Genomic DNA, 18,103 nt, shown 5'->3' with positions numbered 1-18,103 from the left:
TGAAACCCTTTTGGTCTTAGCAGCTCCTCTCTAATCCTTCAAACACAGACCATTGTTTTTAATATTAAGTGGAGCTTGCTACTGAATGATGTTTGAGGCTGATAATTATACTTTCATGTTTTAAGTCTGTCACCTTCTAACATCTGTTAGGGCACTGTATTAGTCCATTTGTGCTGCTTATAACAGAATACACTGAACTGGGTGATTTATAAAGAAAAATGAAATTTATTGCTTACAGTTTCTGAGGCCAGGAAGTCCAAAGTCCATCTGGTGGTGGCGACAGTGACCCAGGGGTCTCACATTGCAAGATGGTGGAAGCAGAGAGAGCAGAAAGAAAGAAAGACTCTCCTCTTCTTTTAAAGCCCTCAGAACTATGCCCTAACCACCATTTTTAATCCATTCACTCCTGCATGGTCCTACAATCCAATCACCTCTTCAAGACTCCACCTTTCAATTACCATAATAGGATTCCCCCCCCTTAACAGTCACAGTGGGGCTCAGATTCTAATACATAAAACTTGGGGGAAACAATTCAAGCTTCAGGGAGTTTTGGGGAGGACATAATTCAATCTACTACAGGTACAGAATGAAGATCTTTGAACTGCTGCATTTGTCTTATCTTTTCCAATTTCTATTTTTTTGTATATGATTTTACAGCATACATAATTTAGTAACAGTAAAAATATAGAGTATTAAAAGTAAATGTATTATAGGCTCAAACATTTTTACTGAGAAGTGTGCCCAATCAAAGACAAAAATTGACTATTGGTTTAATAAAAATGCTTTAAATACTCAGAGCAGAAATAGTTGCCAGAATTCTTGTCTGGTGGTGTGGTTGTAACCAAGGTAGTTTTATATCCAGCTCTCTATGCTGCAGGGATTGAGAGAGGTAGTGTTTGGGATGTTTTGGTTGATTCACATTTGATTTGGACTTGATTTCCTTGGGATGTTCATTGTGATGTTATAAACAAAAGGAGGCAGGTGAGTATATACACTAAAAACTAGACTACAATGTATGAAATGACTTTTTAAAAGTTATTTTTGAATATCTATTATAAAAAAATAGTAATCTTCAAATTAGAAGTGGGTATTTAATATTTAATTTTAATTAACTTCTTTCTTAAATCCTAGGCTGACCAGATATCCGGTTTTCACATAAGATCTGTTCTCTGCGTCCCTATTTGGAATAGCAACCACCAGATAATTGGTAAGATATTATCTAAATAGTTCAAACTTGTTGTATAAAGAAACAGAAATTTGCTTTAAAATACCCCTATGTCTTTTTTATGTGTCCCCCTTTTTAGGTCCAGGACTCATCAAATTAGGTCTCATAAACACAGACTCCTAATAAATGAACATTAACCAGAACATGAAAAAATATTTATTAAGCTTTAAGAACCAATAAATTTTGAAGTTGGAGTGGGTCTCAGAAATCAACCAATAGAATTCTATTATCTTACCTTGTGGAAGTTGAGGCCCAAAGAGAGACAGACAGAGAGAGAGAGAGAGAGACAGAGAGAGAAATGACTTGTTTACATCTTTGCTTTTACACCTGGTTTAAATGCAAAGAAAGAACATGCGGTGTTAGACATATGCTGAACATGCATCTTTCTGCCTAGACATTTCTGAAATAGGCCATACTTTCTCCAGAATAAGGGCATTTTGGTCAAAGCCACTTCCAGTTTTTCTCATCCTCTTTGCCCCTTTTCCTTCCCCTCAAAAAACTCAGGAAAATTATCAAACCCAAGAAAAGCCCAAGCAAGAAGAATTTATGGTTAAAGTAGAGAAGTCATGAGGGATGGAGACATTAGTTAAAACTATTGAAACACAATGAAAATATGTTTTTTTTTTCCCCTAAGATACATAAGGAAACTAATGCATTTGGTAACTAACGTATCAATTTGCCTCTCTCTGTTTCCCCCTAAGATGGCTTGTTAAATTCTAAGCTACTGCTGCTTATCAAAGGGTTTGGTATTCTGTGAGTGTTGTCAAGACCTGAATTCCGAAAAAAAATTTTATATCTTCTAGCATATGACTTACTCCCTGGAAAGTCATATGCTAGAAGGTAAGTGTTTTTAAAATACAAGCATATTTTATAATTACAGGGTTTTGTGTTTGTACTAAATGGGGGAATAGGCTCATGATTTTCAAGATTGTCGAGTTTTTCTAGTAAGACTTTTGTGTTTTGAAAGTCATGCCCTAAAATATGTGGTATAATGCTAGAAGTGAACTTTGGAAAGAGTAAGAACTCATAAATAAAGTTGGTCAGAATTATATGTACCCCATTGGTAGCAGGCAACAGAACTAACCTTGCTTTCAAGGTTAAATGTATCATATCAATTTCTATTGCTTATAGTAATCCCTAACATTTCTTGAATGTTTACTGCACATGGAGCAATATGCTAAGTGCTTTACAAACACTGAAACATTATCTAACTTAATCTTCATAACCGTTTTTATCTTCATTTTACAGATGAGGAAATTCAGTACTAAAAAAGCTAGGTCACTTGCTCAAGGTCACACAGCTGATGATGGAGTTGAAATTTGAACCAAGTCAATCTAAGTCTAGAGCCTAAGTTCGTAACCACTGTACCATACTGCCTCTCTCAAACATTGTGCTTCAGGGAATTGAAAATACATATATTCAGTTACATATATACTCAATTACATATGTGTATACCTGTATGTGTGTATATACATGTACACATATATATTTATATATGTCGCCAGGTATATTAGAGTTATTGTGCATAGTCACCTTAAAATCCATTTTCAGGGACCAGATTAACGTCTGGTAGAACTCCAGACTTGACTGAGACTAGTCTGAATAGCACAGCCTGGAAGGTAGACTGCCTCGCTGTATACCTCAGATTTATCTTCACGGAGTCACCAGGCACTAGAGAGACCAGAATTTAAACTGAGTGTATGCAGTTACTTAAAGGAGGCATGCTCTATAATAGTAACACAATGTCCAGTACTGAAAATGACCACATACCCCAAACTATTCCCACAGGGGTGGCTCAAGTGTTAAACAGACTTGATGGGAAACCTTTTGATGATGCCGATCAACGACTTTTTGAGGTAAGAAAAATAAATTTATAAACCAAGAGCTATAGCTGAGTCACCCATAGTCTCCTGGTTGCAGCATGCCTAAATCTGTAAGGATAAATAACTATTAATCAATTATTATAATATTTAAGGTGTGACAACATTTAAAAGAAAATTTAAAGCATATATAAATGCTTAGATAAGATATGATTCTATTTTCCACTAATCAGATTATTTTGTAATCATCAACTATTTTCATCCTAATTTTATTACAGGAATGAATCTCCCTCTCTTCTCTCCAAAGTGTTGTTGTCATATCCTTGTCTTGTTTGTGTGTGTTCAGAGTCATGAGACCCCTAGCTGGCTCTGCCAGGTGTACCACCATCCTCTTTTTTATTTACAAGCTTCCACTCACCCTAGTCCCTCTGGCTGGAGATGTTACCCTTGAATGGACCTCTACTGCACCAGTAGCCAACATTAAAACCTTGTGATTATTTTCTCTAGCCAAGAATACCTCACAGCTTCTTTAACTGGCAAAATCAATACTCCTTCCCTTCCATTTACCTTATGGTTACGCATACTTAGTTTCCTTTCCAGGATATTTTATAGCATAGCTACTGAAAGAGGTTGCTTTTGGTTAAATAAAATGGAAATACTAAAATCAGTTCACAGCCTAAATAAATTACGAACACATTTAAGCAGACTGTAAGTATGTTTTTAAATGCATGAAGTAGTTTCTCCACAATGACATTAAATTAATAATTTTCCTCATGTGCAATGTGAGCTATAAAGTTGTTACATGACAATAGTAATTAAGAATTTTAATGTGCATATTTCCCCAAGGCCTACCTCTGTGTAAAATAAAATTATATTTTCAGACTCATCCCTGATGACTGCCTGCTTTCATATTAGAGTTTTGCCAATGAGTTACTGCAGTTTTTAATTAGAGGGCTTTCTCTTTCCTAGGCTTTTGTCATCTTCTGTGGCCTTGGCATCAACAACACAATTATGTATGATCAAGTGAAGAAGTCCTGGGCCAAGCAGTCTGTGGCTCTTGATGTAAGTACAGTGTTTATGTCACAATCATTTCTAACAGCCCTAGTTTTATGACAGAAAAAATCATCCTTGTTATGAAGCTTAATTTCTCATTTTTTAATTATCTACTTATTGGGTCTTAATCATTTGAGGGTCATGGGTTAGAGTTTGATGAAAGCTAGAGACCCTCTCTAGAAGAATGCACCAACATGGCATGTAATGTCAGGGAGTTCACAGATTCCTTGAGGCCCATCCATACATGTTTTATGGTTAGATATAGATTGCAAATATTAGATTTATTAAGTAGTGATAATTCAAAAATAATTTTTCCGGATTTAGAATGTGTTATGAACTTATATTTGAATATGTATAGGTATTCTATAGATTCACAACTTTTCTTATCATAGGAGAAAACCTCACTATGAAAATATGTAAACCAGATGGGGGAAGTTGCTCCTGTCATTATCCAACCACATCCCCCACACCACTCCCACCCACCCCACCAAGAACTCCAGCCTGTTTCCTATACCTGCAACCGTGGCTCCTCTCAGACCCACTAAGTTCTAAGAGAATCATTCTCATCTCCCATGAATCTCAGATGCTTGCTTTGACCCAAGGCATATTTTTTTTCCAGCTTTGCTCTGTAGATAATACCAAAGATTTTGTATATATCTATGAAATATTTATTAATTAGAGCAGATAAAATACCAGTGCCAAGATAACAGTATATAGAACAGTATAATCTAATACATGTACAATCTTCAAAATATTCTGTGTGCCAAGCCAGATACTAGTAGGAAGAGAAAACCAAGGGGAAATATAAGTAGGCAAATCAATGGTCCCTGTAGTACTCTGATTTGAGATTTAAAAGACATACAATTATAGTCATCTATCTATATACCTTTTTTCCCCCTTCTGGCTAGACCGTGAATTCTGGAAGAACAGGATTTTTTGTCTTTTTTGTAATCTTATTTGCAGTGCCTAGCAGGATGCTTAGCACAGAGGAGGGACTTACCGAATGGTTTTTTGTTAGGTGGAGGGAAGAAAAGAAGGAAGGAAAGAATGGAGGTCAGGGATTTGGGGGGTTCTCCTTCTGAGATAGCCCTGCTTTATTTATATGTAACATCTTTACAGTAAGGACTAAAAACAGTATCTATAAAGCAAGTTAATAAATGGGTGAACTGTAAACATGCAACCAACTGATTAGCACCACTACTAGAGCAGTGTGTGCAGAACTATGACATCTTGGCTCTGTCACCCATCTCAATTGTGAAAATTAAATGAGATCATTCATGTGAAGATTTTAATGAGCAGTCAATAAAATTATAGCAATAACAATAATCCCTTTATTATTATTTGTAGTAGTATGCTTATTACTGAGAAATCACCATGAATTGGGAGAAAGAGCAAAAAACGGGAATTTGGAACAGCAAATGCTGGGCCGTGCACCTTTGCTGTCTTCAGCTTCCAATCTCCCCCCATTGCCTCACCCATTGGTCTTTAGTTCCTGCAACTATAAAAAAGACACACCACACACTAGTCCCATCTAAATCCTACTTCATTTTGGCATGTTACTTATGTTTAATTAACGCGCATATCACACACACAAAGAACATCTCAGAGGTAACCGTGATCTCTCTCCTCTCCTACCTCCTGGTGTATCCTCATCCTGTTTAGGAGAGACTAGAATAACTGGTGAAGCATGAATGACTGTTTACGCACATGAGAAGGCACCATTCCAACTGGCCCCACTTCCTAACTCTCCTGCTGCCCCGGGCAGCCACCGTTACCATGAGTTAGAAAGTGCTAATGTGCCCTACTACCTGTGGCCACAGTCTCCTCACCCATAAAGAGTTTATCTGGGTTCATAGTGAACAGCATCTTATTTGTGTAACTCACATACCTTCTGTCCTTAGGTACAAAAATTATTACTGACACTGCCAAATTTCTGGCCCAACTCTGAGCCTTATGACAATCTCATCCTTTCAAGAAGTTGATTTATACGTGTTGACTTGTGTGTTCCACATACTTTATTTTGTGCCCATGCCAGAATGGCATTCCCACTCAAAATTCTGGTGTTGCTATCCCAACCCCCACCCCACTTTGTATCAAATTCTTGACTCTAGCGATCAGGTGGCATCCACTGCACTCCTTAGCCTAGAAATGTGCAAGTAATCTGGAAGGACTTCTTTTCCCAGGACTTTATGAAGACAAAAAAGACTTGTTGAGAGCTACTAAACCCAACTCAAGAATGAGATCTACTTTATGTTATAATATACATTTACTTCTGAATGAATATATGTATTTATTACTCAAAGCATGCCCTTTGTCTGTAGCCTGTGTTATCATATATGTTTCTGTCAAAAAGACCAGAAATACAAAAAAAGAAATATAAAAATTCCCACGTCAAAAACAGCCAAGTAGGTCTTCAAAGGCTATATATCTCTAAGGGCAAAGCTTCTCTAAAAAAAGACTTGCCAAGCTGAAAGTCCCTTCTCTGTTGTCACACACTGGTAACCTCAGCTCATTTTAGCCATAATCCACACAAGGTGAAAAATAGAAATATAAACACAAAATATTTTCTACTTTTCTGACCTTTAAAAAGCAGAGTGACTAATACATTATTTGCATTTGTTTAACAGTTGAATTATCAACTGAATTATTTTGATGACCGCTTTGCTTAATTTCTCATAATTTAGAGTTGCATAATTTAGTTATGCAATTCTATTGTAAAAATCTCTTTTCCCAAATATATAAAATTAATACAGTAAGGCTCTTAGATAGCAGAGATGCTCCTAAAGCTAATAATGGAACAAAGAGAAGAATTTACTATCATTTTTAGTAACATTAATGATCCTGATTTCCATTCTGCATGAGCAGCCAAGAGCGAAAGAAGAGCTATACTAATGTCTGTTCACATTTGCTGAGAGTAAAAATCCTAGGATAAAAGTGGGAAACTTTACCTGAATGTCAGAATACAGAGAAAATACAATATGAATGTAGATGTGGAATATTACTTCCTCATTTTGAACATCAAGAATTGTCCTTTAGGGTGTCTTTCATAGTTATTGCAAATGAAGCCTTACCTAATACTGATGAGAAATTTTCCAGGAAATATAAGTCTGTGTGTTAAGGGACACTTGACACAGCTTTATGATCAGAAGAGGGAAGTAATGAGGGCCAAACAGAGGGTGAGAAAAAGGCATAAGCAATCAGGAGCCAAGCCCCATTTATTCCACCTCCCCAACACCTCTCCCATCTATTTCCTCCTTTCCAATTGCCACAGCAACCATCCTACTGAAGGGCTTCATTACCTCTTGACTGGGCAATTGCAATAGCCTTCTAAAGCATATTTTAGATTGCATCGCTCATCCACCCATAGACCATATGAGGAGTAATATGATAATCCCCCATTACCTATCAAACTACAAATGGTCTGGCCTTTGGGGCCCTTGGAAGTCTCATAACAAACTTCTTTCCTATCCCAAGCTCTCATTTCTCTTCTCAGAGTATTCTGTGCTACTTACAAACTCAGCTACTTCATAGTCTACAAATCAGCCACCTGCTTCTCTGCCATCTGATCTTTACTCTAATGACCCCTCCACTTTTGTTATTCTCTATTCCAATTACGCCATCTCCTCTCAAAATTGTTCCATCATTCAAAGTTTGATTTAAATGTAATCTTCTCTATAAACCTTCTAATCCTGTGGTTATTTGTTCTTCTTTGCTCTGTATTATAGTGAATTGTGAGTCTGTATGTTTTCTTCTTCTAGGACATATGTGTCTTGAAGTGTGTGATCATACCTTATCTTTTATTCTTTTCAGTGTTTTATATAAAATAGGTACTCAGTAAAAGTGCACTGAATAAGTGAATGCTGCCACAAAGAATCATTGTGGTCTGCCGTGGCAACATTCTGAAAGGGAAACACGTGTGCTGGGGTGAAGGAGCTGGAAGTCCCTCTTAGTGACAGTCCCACTGGCCACAACTGGCATGGCATCACCTCCATATTCCCTTCCCCCTCTGTAGGACATGGGTACAGAGTGGTCTTCATTTTACGGAAGGAGAGGGTGTGGGAGTAGGGATCTCTTCCCAGACACCATGTCCAATGGGGCTTTTCCTTAGATGAGGGTCAAGGAGCCAATCTGGCTTCCTGAATTTCAGGGAGGAGGAGAGAAGCCAAAGAGATGAGTCTCCCGTGAAGAATCTCCTAAGCTCTAAGGAGAGATTTTCTCTAACTGGTGATAGAAAGAGCTAGACTCATAAGATGCAAGCAGAATGCCCTTCATTCTTTCTCACCCCTCTTCCTTTAAACCTACTCATTCTACCTCATTCCTGGATGAAGTCTCTGGTAGATTCCACAGCTCTCCTCACACCCTGGGGTGTTAAATCGCCTCTCAGCTTTTCCTCTTCCTCACAGTTAGAAGCCCGTGGTCAGGAGAGGTCACAGTGTGCTTCTTCACTCTTCACAGGTACAGGGGGCAGGAGGGAGGTACGATGGAAGGACAAATGCTTGTGTGATAGGTGCTGTCCAAGCCAACTTCCTCTTTTTATCATGAGTTGCTTGCATAAACCCTTCAGTGCACTCTGTGGCTGGGAATCTCCTGCTGGCAAGTGCCTATGTGGGTTTGCCTCTCCTGACCAACAGTCTACAGTCCCCTCTCTGTCCCTGGCTTCCAGTGGCCCATCCTGATGCTCCCTCTGTGGGGGTCAGCTCACTCCTTCAAGCAGTCCTCTTGGTCAGGGTCCTTTATGTTTTGCCTTTTTTAATTGTGGTAAAATAAACACAACAGGAAATTTACCACATTAACCATTTTTAAGTGCACCAGTCAGTGATAATAAGTACATTCACATTGTCATGCAACCATCACCACCACCCATCTCAAGAATTCTTTCATCTTCCCAAACAGAGACTGTACCCATTAAACACTAATTCCCTGTTCTCCTTTCCTCCCAGCCCATGGCAACCACCACCTTACTTTGCCTATGTATTGGACTACTCTAAATACCTCATAATTGAAATCATACAGTATTTGTCCTTTTGTGACTAGCTTATTTCACTTAGCATAATGTCTTCAAGGTTCACCCATGTTGTAGCATGTGTTAGAATTTCCTTCCTTTACAAGACTGAATAATATTCCACTTCAAGTATGTACCAATTTTGTGTCTCCATCCATCCATCAGTGGACATTTGGGTTGTTTCCATGGTTACAGTCCTTTTAAACTCGGTTATTTTTCGAGGGTCCATTTGGCCCATGGGAAAACTCACGTGTTTTCACCCATTAGATCACACAAATGCTGGTCCCCTCAATGGAGCTCTCTCCCCTTCTGCCCACCAACCTTTAGAATTTTGGGGCGTGAATCAGATACCAGTCTCTGTTTCCGCACCACATTCAGGGTAAATACGTATTGGTTCTATAGAAAGAAGCCTCAAGAAACTCTCAGAAATCCTCAATATAGGACTCTCTCGTGAACTGTCACCCTTTTCTCACGCAGTGCGGAAATGAGCAATGAGTACCTGAACTTGGAGGTGGCAGAACAAGTTCAGGGCATCTTCTTTCCAAGTCCTGCATAGATGGCCCAGCATTTCTCTTTAGAATGTAGTACTTGTTATTCTCAGCTATCAACTCAGACAGAAAGTGCTCCATTTTAGACATCTCCTTATCTACCAAAATGATTTCTTTCAGACCAAATTACTGTCAGACAATAATCCAGTGATTGGCCAAATGCTAAATGTCAGCCCTTGGAAGACCTGTGTTTATTTTCAGGTACAATGGATACATGCCATCAATTACAAAGCCAAATACGACACACTAGCAGATATGGAATTATTCCCATTTGTAAATTATTTTTTACCAAAAACATGTTAGATTAGGTAAACACTCCTTTTCCCATTGCCTACAAATTAGAGCTTTCAAGATTCTCCACTATTGATATCAATCTTCTTTTTACCTTAACTCTCACTTCAACCCTCAAGGAAAATATCTGGATTAATTTGTGTTTCTCAAAAATACCCTGAAATTCCCATTCTGGATCTTTTCTCCGTTCACTTAAAATACCTTCTAACAAACCTCAAATTTTACCTCTTTCGTTAATGTTTCCTCATCTGCCCCAACAAATATGATCTTTCCTTCATTTTAATCTCTTTGCAAAAGGGCTATTGTCACATAAAAACTCTGTTGCATTAGTTGGTCTTCAGATATAAATATTTTACAAAGAGTAGTAAAAACACAGAACTAGTTATTTAGCTATCTGATATGTAGATAAAGATTAGTAAAATTGTTTTCTGATCGTTCTTCTATACTAAGTTTAACCCGTATGTATTTTTTTACTTTTTCTTTTTAAAAAATGTTTTTAAGCTATAAAAGCAAAGCATTATTGTTACAGAAAATGTAAAAAGTATTTAGAAGAAATCAAAATCAGTGGTAACCTACCAGTTAGAGCTAACTATCTAATCATTTGGGTCGACAATTTTTTCTTTCTTTCAGATCTTTTGAGATATCACTGTCCTTTGATTTCCACTGTTACTAATGACAAATCTTCTATCATTCTTGTTGTTTCTCTTAGTGTATCTTTTTTTCCTTAGTGCTTTTAACATTTTGTTTTTATCTTTGTTTTTTAATCATTTGGTTATGATATGCCTAATGTGTTTTTCTCTGTGTTTTCTGCTTGAGGTTCACTGAGTTTTTTGGATCAAAGAGTTGATAACTTTCACTGGTTTCAGAAAATATTTGGCTAATATTGTTTCACATATTTATTTTTCCCTATTCTCTGTCTCTTTCTGGGATCAGTTACATATATGTTGACTCATGATATTTGCCCATAGGTCTCTGAGACTGTATAATTTTTACAGTATTTTTTCCTTCATTCTTCAGCTTGGGTATTTTCTATTGAGCTGTCTTAGAGTTCACTGACTGGTTTCTCCTCTCTGTGTAGTTTTCTATAAAGCCCATACATTTCTGATATTTTATTTTATTATATTGTATTGATATTGTATTTTTCAGTTTGAGAAATTTTGACTTGGTTCTTTTTTAAGGTTTCATTACTCTGCAGAAACTTCTCAACTGTTATTATGTCCTCACTTTCCTCTAAATTTTTAATGTGTAATTTTTTACAATAGTTATTTTACAGCCGTGGCCTTTAATTCCAACATCAAGGGCATCTGTGGGTCTGCCTCTTTAGATTATTTCTTCTCTTGATTATAGGTCACATTTTCCTGCTTCTTCACATCTTCATAAATATTTATTGCACACAAACATCTTGTATAGAAGGACAAAAGTAGATAATATTCTTACAAGATATGTTTGAGCTAACTAATACTTTTTGTTGTTTTCTGTTTCTCATAGATAGAATATCTGATTTTCTTTTTATGTCAGGCAGCTAGAGTGGAAGGCTGATTATTCAAATTCGACCATCTGTAGTGTTTAGCTGAAGATAGTTTGGAGTTTTTATTAGTTTCATTTCATTTCTGATATCAAAAAAGATTATGAAGATCTCCCTTAGCCCTTCAACCCAACCCCAACTACCCAGGCTGCAACGAGTGACTGTTCACAATCAGGATTTGAGCTGGGAGGGGACTGAATTGCAGTTTGAGTTCATTTCAGTTCACTTCCAGATTCAACTCCAGCAGGACCTAGAACCTCACTAAAGGGCAAGAATGCAAGATTTCTGTTTTCTAGCTCGGCACTCATCACCACTTTCACAGCAAAATTCCTGTGGCAGAGAATTTTCAAGCTGAGAGATTCATATTTGCATTTGTGACTCTTCCAGATACCAATTTGTCACACCAGCCTATGCCGTCATTAAAAACTTGGCTAGTTTTCTTCCTTTCCACAGTCTCTCTGCAGTCACTGCTCATTACTTGTCTATAAAAGGCTTCTTCTGACTGGAATTTAGTTCATCTAGACTTCTCTTTGTCCAGCACTCTCTCTTTGAAAGCTTTAAAATGAAGTACGATTTTTACTTTCTCTTTTTTCTTGTTGCTATGAAGACAGTGACTATCTTTTGAGATCTTTTCCATCCTATCTGAAAGGGGAAATTTCTGGTCAGTTCTTTTTATTTTCCATTGCTGATATGAATGCATTAGATATTAACTTTTTTGTGATTTCATGATATTTGGCAGGCAGGAAATTGAACATATTTTTAGCCTGTCATCGCTAATCTCTCTCCTTGAAATGTAATATTTCTTGCTTTATACATTTTTTATTCCATATTATTTGCAAATACAGATTCATGACTATGAATTGTTTCTTTTACAAATTTTAAAATTATTCCTTTGTTTTATCTTATTGCTTTTTACCTTGAAATCTACTTAGTTTCAAATTAATGTTGCCATTTGTGCTTTCTCTTCTATTTTACTTATTTTTTAGAACACGTTCATTTGATGAATATTTTCCTATTTCTAAGCATTGTGCTGGGCACTAGAGACAAAGCAGTGAGCAAAACAGACTTGATCTCTGTACCTACAGAGCTTAGAATGTGCAGGTAGACCAAAAAAATCATGTAAATCAAAAATATAACAATTTCGATGAATTCTATGAGGAAAAACTTAAAGATACCATAAAATCATCTAACAGGGAACATAACCACAACTGGGATTTTAGGTGAGTCCTCTCTAAGGATGTACCTTTAAACCAACAATTCCCTACTCATCTTTTTATTTTTATTATTTCTGGGTCATTTTGTTTTAGACATATTTCTTGTAAACTACATACATTTGAATTTAGTTTTTAATCTGAGACTATTTTTAATGAGGGATTTGGCTTTATATCTATTACCTCATTCTTCCTGAAGTTTTACTTTTTTATGCTTTGCTTTTTCTGAATTTTACTATATAGACTATATTTTGATTGATTTTTTTTACTGCTTCAGTAAAAAAAAATTTATCTTGCTTTTTTTCTTTCAAAGCATTCATTAACCAATATTTTTCTAGTTAATAAAGACAAAGATGAACCAGTATCTTTAAACTCCCTACTATATAAGAAAATGAGTTCAGTATGCACTTATCCTATAGTTTCCTAGTTTTGTTCATGTATTGTAGATTTTTAATTACATTATCACTAGCAAATTTTTACATTTATACAATACGGGTGCCTTTTCAAGAAATATTACTTATATTTTTAAGTATTAATATACCGGTATTTATAACACTTGTTCAGACATAATCTTTCTGTTTTGGTAATCTGATCTCGCCTATCAAACAGCCCCAAAACTTGTTAACATAAAACAACAATTTTGTTATTACTCAGTGGGAAATATATCTTGATATATAGTCACTCCAGAAAGTTCCTTCATGCTCTTTCCCAGAGACACCCACCAACACCCCCAGAGACAACTACTGTTGTGATTTTTTTTGCCATAGATTAGTTTTATCTGTTCTAGAATTTTATATAAACTATACAGTGTGTACTCTTTTGTGTAAGACTTCTTTCAACCACTGTAATGCATTTGAGGTTCATCAATGTTGGGTATATACGTTTGTTTCTTTTAATTGCTGAATAGTATTCCACTGTGAGATGATACCATAGTTTGTCCATTCTCCTATCAATCAATACCTTGGTTGTTTACCATTTGGGGCTATACGAATAAAGCTGCTATGAACATTTTGGTACAAGTATTTTTGTAAACATACGCTTTTATCTCTCTTGGGTGAGAGATATTAGACATTAATATTAGATATTAATTATTTTATATTAATATCTATATTAAGGAGTCAAAAGGTCAGTGTATATTTAATTCTATAAGAAATGCCAGAAATATTTGTTTCCAAAGTGTTTGTACCATTGTACATTCTTACCAAATAACTATGTAAGTTTTGGCTGTTCCAGTCTCACCAATATTTGCTGCCATCATTGTTTTTAATTTTAGTCATTCTGGTAGGCGTGTAATGGTATTTTATTGTGGTTTTAATTTTCATTTCCCTCCTGACTAAAAATATTGTACACTTTTCCATGTGCTTCTTTGCCATTCTTATATCTTCTTTTGTGAGCTGTCCAATGTTTTTGCCCACTTTTAATTGGATTGCTTTTCTTTTTATTAGTGAGTGGTAGGAATTCACTGGTCAGAGATTTGTATTGTGGGTATTATCTCCCAATCTGCTGCTTACTTATTCACTCCTACTTTCTGAGATCTAAGAAACTTTTGCCTACCCACAGATCAAGAATATATTCTCCTTTGTTTTCCTCTGAAAGCTTTTTGGTTTTAACTTTTAGATATAGCTCTATGATCCATCTCAATAATTTTCGTATATGATAGATAGCTGTCGAGGGGTTTTTTTATGTGTACCATTTATTGAAAAGTTCTTTCTCCATTGGATCACTTTGGCACCTTTGTTGAAAAACAAATGACTGTATAAGTGTCAATTCATTTCTGGCCTGTCTAGCCTTTTGCACTGATTTAGTGATCCTGAGCTCTTATTAAAAAGAATGGTTATTAATTCCAGTGAGGGTTTAAATTATATTATTATAATTTGGATTCTCGTGAAAGTCTCCTGTATGTTAACCCATTGCCCTTTGCATGTTGTTGTCTCTTTATTCATTCACAACATATATTTGTTGAGCTTCTACTTTGTGATACACACTGTTCTAGGTACTGAAAATTCAGCAGTTAAAAAGCAAATAATACTTATATTCTCATGAACCTTATATCCTAGTGGGGAAGGACAGGCAGTAGATAAGTAAACAAATAAATTAGCAAGATAAATTCATAATAACATGTCATTAAGAAAATGAAGCAAGATGTTTTAATAAGTAGTGACTAGAAATAGGGGGCTATGTGGGTACATTCAGAAGAGGCTTCCCTGAGAAAGTGACAGTTGAGCTCTGTTATCTCATTCTTTTGTTTGTTTGCTTTATAAATTTCATCCAAACCTATTTTGCATCTATGGTTTTCTGCTCCAGTTTCAGTGAGGCTCTTTCTTCTAGTGTCTCACGAAGATGCTAGGCATAAGATTTCTAAAGGGTAACGGCCCTTGCATGGAACCCTTATCTATATATACATTCTTTCTGAGTTTTCAGGATGTTGTTTTCTTCCCCCTTGGACTGCGGTGTTTACGACTGCCAAAGCTTTGTGATGGTCCTTGATCCTCTCTCACTGTCCACTTATGTACTATTGAGTCCCCTTGAGTAGATATACAAAATACAGTGCTTATAGTAGATATAGTATTTAGTGCCCAGGCTGATTCAAAGCATCCAGCCTGTAGGCACAGATCTAGTGTGGTTCTGCTTGGCTGAAATGGTGTATTCTTCCCCCATTTGGGTCCTGGTGGATTTTGAATCTCTTATGTGTAGGGATGTGTCTATGTGTCTGGTTCACCATTGTGTCCCCAGTGCCAGAACACCACACAGTAGACATATAGGAAATATTTGTCAAATAAATCAAGTACAATATGATACAAGCAAAGACTGCAATTAAAGTATATCAAGAATCTCAATTCCAGCATACACTGCTACTAGGATTTTTATGAAGTATATTGGAGTAGTTAAGAGTGCGGGCTTTAAAATTATACTGTTAGGATTTTAATTCCAGCTCTGCTGCTTTCTACCTGCGCATCTCTGGGCAAGTCACTTAATTGCTCTGTGCTTCATTGTTCTCACTTCTCAACCTTGTGGAATTGTTATGAGGATGAAATGAAATAATGCAAGTAAATCTTTGGTACAGAGTTCATAAAATGTCAATAGCTATTTATAACACCCCCTACCCGCACCCTCGTACAGTGCTTTATTTCCAGTGACTCTCTCCCCAAAGGTGAAAGCTAATACTTCACAAACAGCTGCCGTTCAGTAGAAGGTGAACTGATTAATTTTCTGATTAGTACAGATCCTGAGTCTCTGAGTGAGAGCCCAGACAGTAGTGAAAGGAACAGTGCTCTTCTGGGACTGCTTTAGGAACAATGTCTTCCTGTCTTCTTTCAAGCCGGAAGGACTGCTTTATTTCAGGGGGTGAAACATGGTCAAGCTGCCAGTTATTTTTCTCAATCCAGCTGCATCTTCCTTACAATTGGTGAAAATTCTTTTCACATTCTAGTAGCAGGTTTCAGTTTTAGTGATGGTTTCTGGGTTTTGATTTAGATATTTTGTGGAAAGTGGGAGACCCTACACCAAGAATCAACTGGATATCATTTAAAAAAAAAAATTATATTTTAGAACAGGTTACAGAAAAATTGGGAAGACAGTACAAAGAGTTCCCATATATCCCACACCCAGTTTCCCCTATTATTAACATCTTACATTAATATCGTACCTTTGTTACAATTAATGAACCAATATTGCTATATTATTGTTAACTAGAGTCCATACTTTATTCACATTTTCTTAGTCTTTACCTAATATTCTTTTTTTGTTCGAGGATCTCATCCAGGATACTCTATTACATTTAGTCATCATACCTCCTTAGACTCCTCTTGGCTGTGATAGTTTGTTATACATTTTACACATTCCTCTTTGACGACCTTGACAGTTTTGAGGAATACTGGTCAGGCATACTGGTTAGGTATTGCCGAATGTCCCTCTGCTGAGATTTGTCGGATGTTTTCCTCATGATTAAACTGACGTTATGGGTTTGGGGAAGAAGACCACAGAGGTGAAGTGCCGTTCTCATCACATCGCTTCAAGGGCACACACAATCACAATGACGTCACTGTTGGTGTTAACCTTGATCACCTGGATGAGGTAGACTTTGTCAGGTTTCCTCTCATGAAGTTATTTTTTTTCCCTGTTTTCATACTGTACTCTTTGAGAGGAAGTCATAACGCAACAAGCTTGGCGCAGTGGCAATGTCGTAGCCAATGAGGTTTATCTGAGGAACAATTATTGCTGATTGAAGTCACAATGCACAGCCACACCTAAGGCATGGGGAGTTAGGCTCCACCTCCTCCAGGAGGAAGTGTGCACATAAATTATTTAGAGCCCTTCTATATTTGTCTCTTCTAATCATTTATTTGTTTGTTTGTTTATTCAATTATTTATTTATCTCAATATATTTATATTCTCAGGATATATACTCACGGACACTTTATAATTTGAGTTATTTTTCACAACTACTTTATTTATCAAATATTATTTTATACCAAAACCCAATAAGGTAATTTCTTAATAGCAGCCAAAAAGAACTTATGGGTGTGCACAGTGGTGCTTCCCTGCAAGTAGTCAGCAAGGGACTCCATACACTTCTTCTAATAATCCTATCGTTGTTTAAATATTTCAGAAACACTTTAATGGAAACTGTGGGGTTTGTGAGATAATCATTAATGGAATGAATGGATCACCTACTGTGTGCCAAGAACTCACTTAATGCTCATCAAAACAATATGGAGTAGACTATGATTATGTAACTTTCAAAAGACATAATACAATACTTTACCTAATTTCAGACTAGTAGAGGATAGAGGCAAGTGAGAGTGTGATTACTGTACAGTGTGATGAGTTCCAGGGAAGAGGTAGGTGCAGTATTAGGGAAGCATGGAGGGGGGCCATCTAGCTCAGTCAGAACCGCTTTGCAGAGATGGCACCTCCTCAGTGACAGGGGACAGTGAGCTGTATTATTGGGAAAGACAACTAGCAGGAGTGCTTCAGGCAGAAGGAAAGTCATGGGTGACAGTAGGGAGGACTGAGGTAGCATGCTGTTCAGGGCAGTTCCAGCATCTTAGTACAGCTAGCATGAGAAGCACACTGAGGGTAGAGGAAGGAAGCAGGGGCCAGAGCACAGAGGATGCTTGCACTACATGAAGGGATTTGAACTTGGTTCTAAAACTGGTAGAGAATCATTGAAGGGTTTTCAGCAGGAGAGGAACATGACTGATTTGACATTTTAGAGAGATCATTCTGGCAACTATGGAGAGAAAACTAATCTAAGTACTTCATAATTATACTTGTTTTTTAACAGAAAGTTGACTGTGTTTTTATTTTATTTCCTGTTAAGTGATTTTTGGTGATTTTCCAAAATCAAATTCACCCTCAGATGATTTGCCACCACTGCCGTGGTCTAAGGAATGTGCTCCAAGATCCTGGACAAAAGTTCCCTAAC

At 36.7% G+C, this 18,103-nt stretch overlaps 1 protein-coding gene and 1 pseudogene across 1 annotated transcript in view; both read left to right on the top strand.

Moving 5' to 3' along the window:
* The window catches only part of PDE11A (phosphodiesterase 11A), a 393,277-nt gene that overhangs the window by 225,799 nt on the left and 149,375 nt on the right, over positions 1-18,103 (top strand). Inside the window, exons 7-9 of the mRNA XM_063110282.1 lie at positions 1,132-1,207; positions 3,014-3,081; positions 4,015-4,107. Coding sequence (XP_062966352.1) covers positions 1,132-1,207; positions 3,014-3,081; positions 4,015-4,107 — 237 coding nt within the window. The remainder of the gene's footprint in view (positions 1-1,131; positions 1,208-3,013; positions 3,082-4,014; positions 4,108-18,103) is intronic.
* LOC134365003 (U4 spliceosomal RNA) lies at positions 16,837-16,905 on the top strand (annotated as a pseudogene).

This window comes from Cynocephalus volans, chromosome 1 (assembly GCF_027409185.1).
Source record: "Cynocephalus volans isolate mCynVol1 chromosome 1, mCynVol1.pri, whole genome shotgun sequence".
Lineage (NCBI taxonomy): Eukaryota > Metazoa > Chordata > Mammalia > Dermoptera > Cynocephalidae > Cynocephalus > Cynocephalus volans.
The sequence above is the reverse complement of the archived record's forward strand: the minus strand, read 5'-3'. Positions and strand labels throughout refer to the sequence as shown.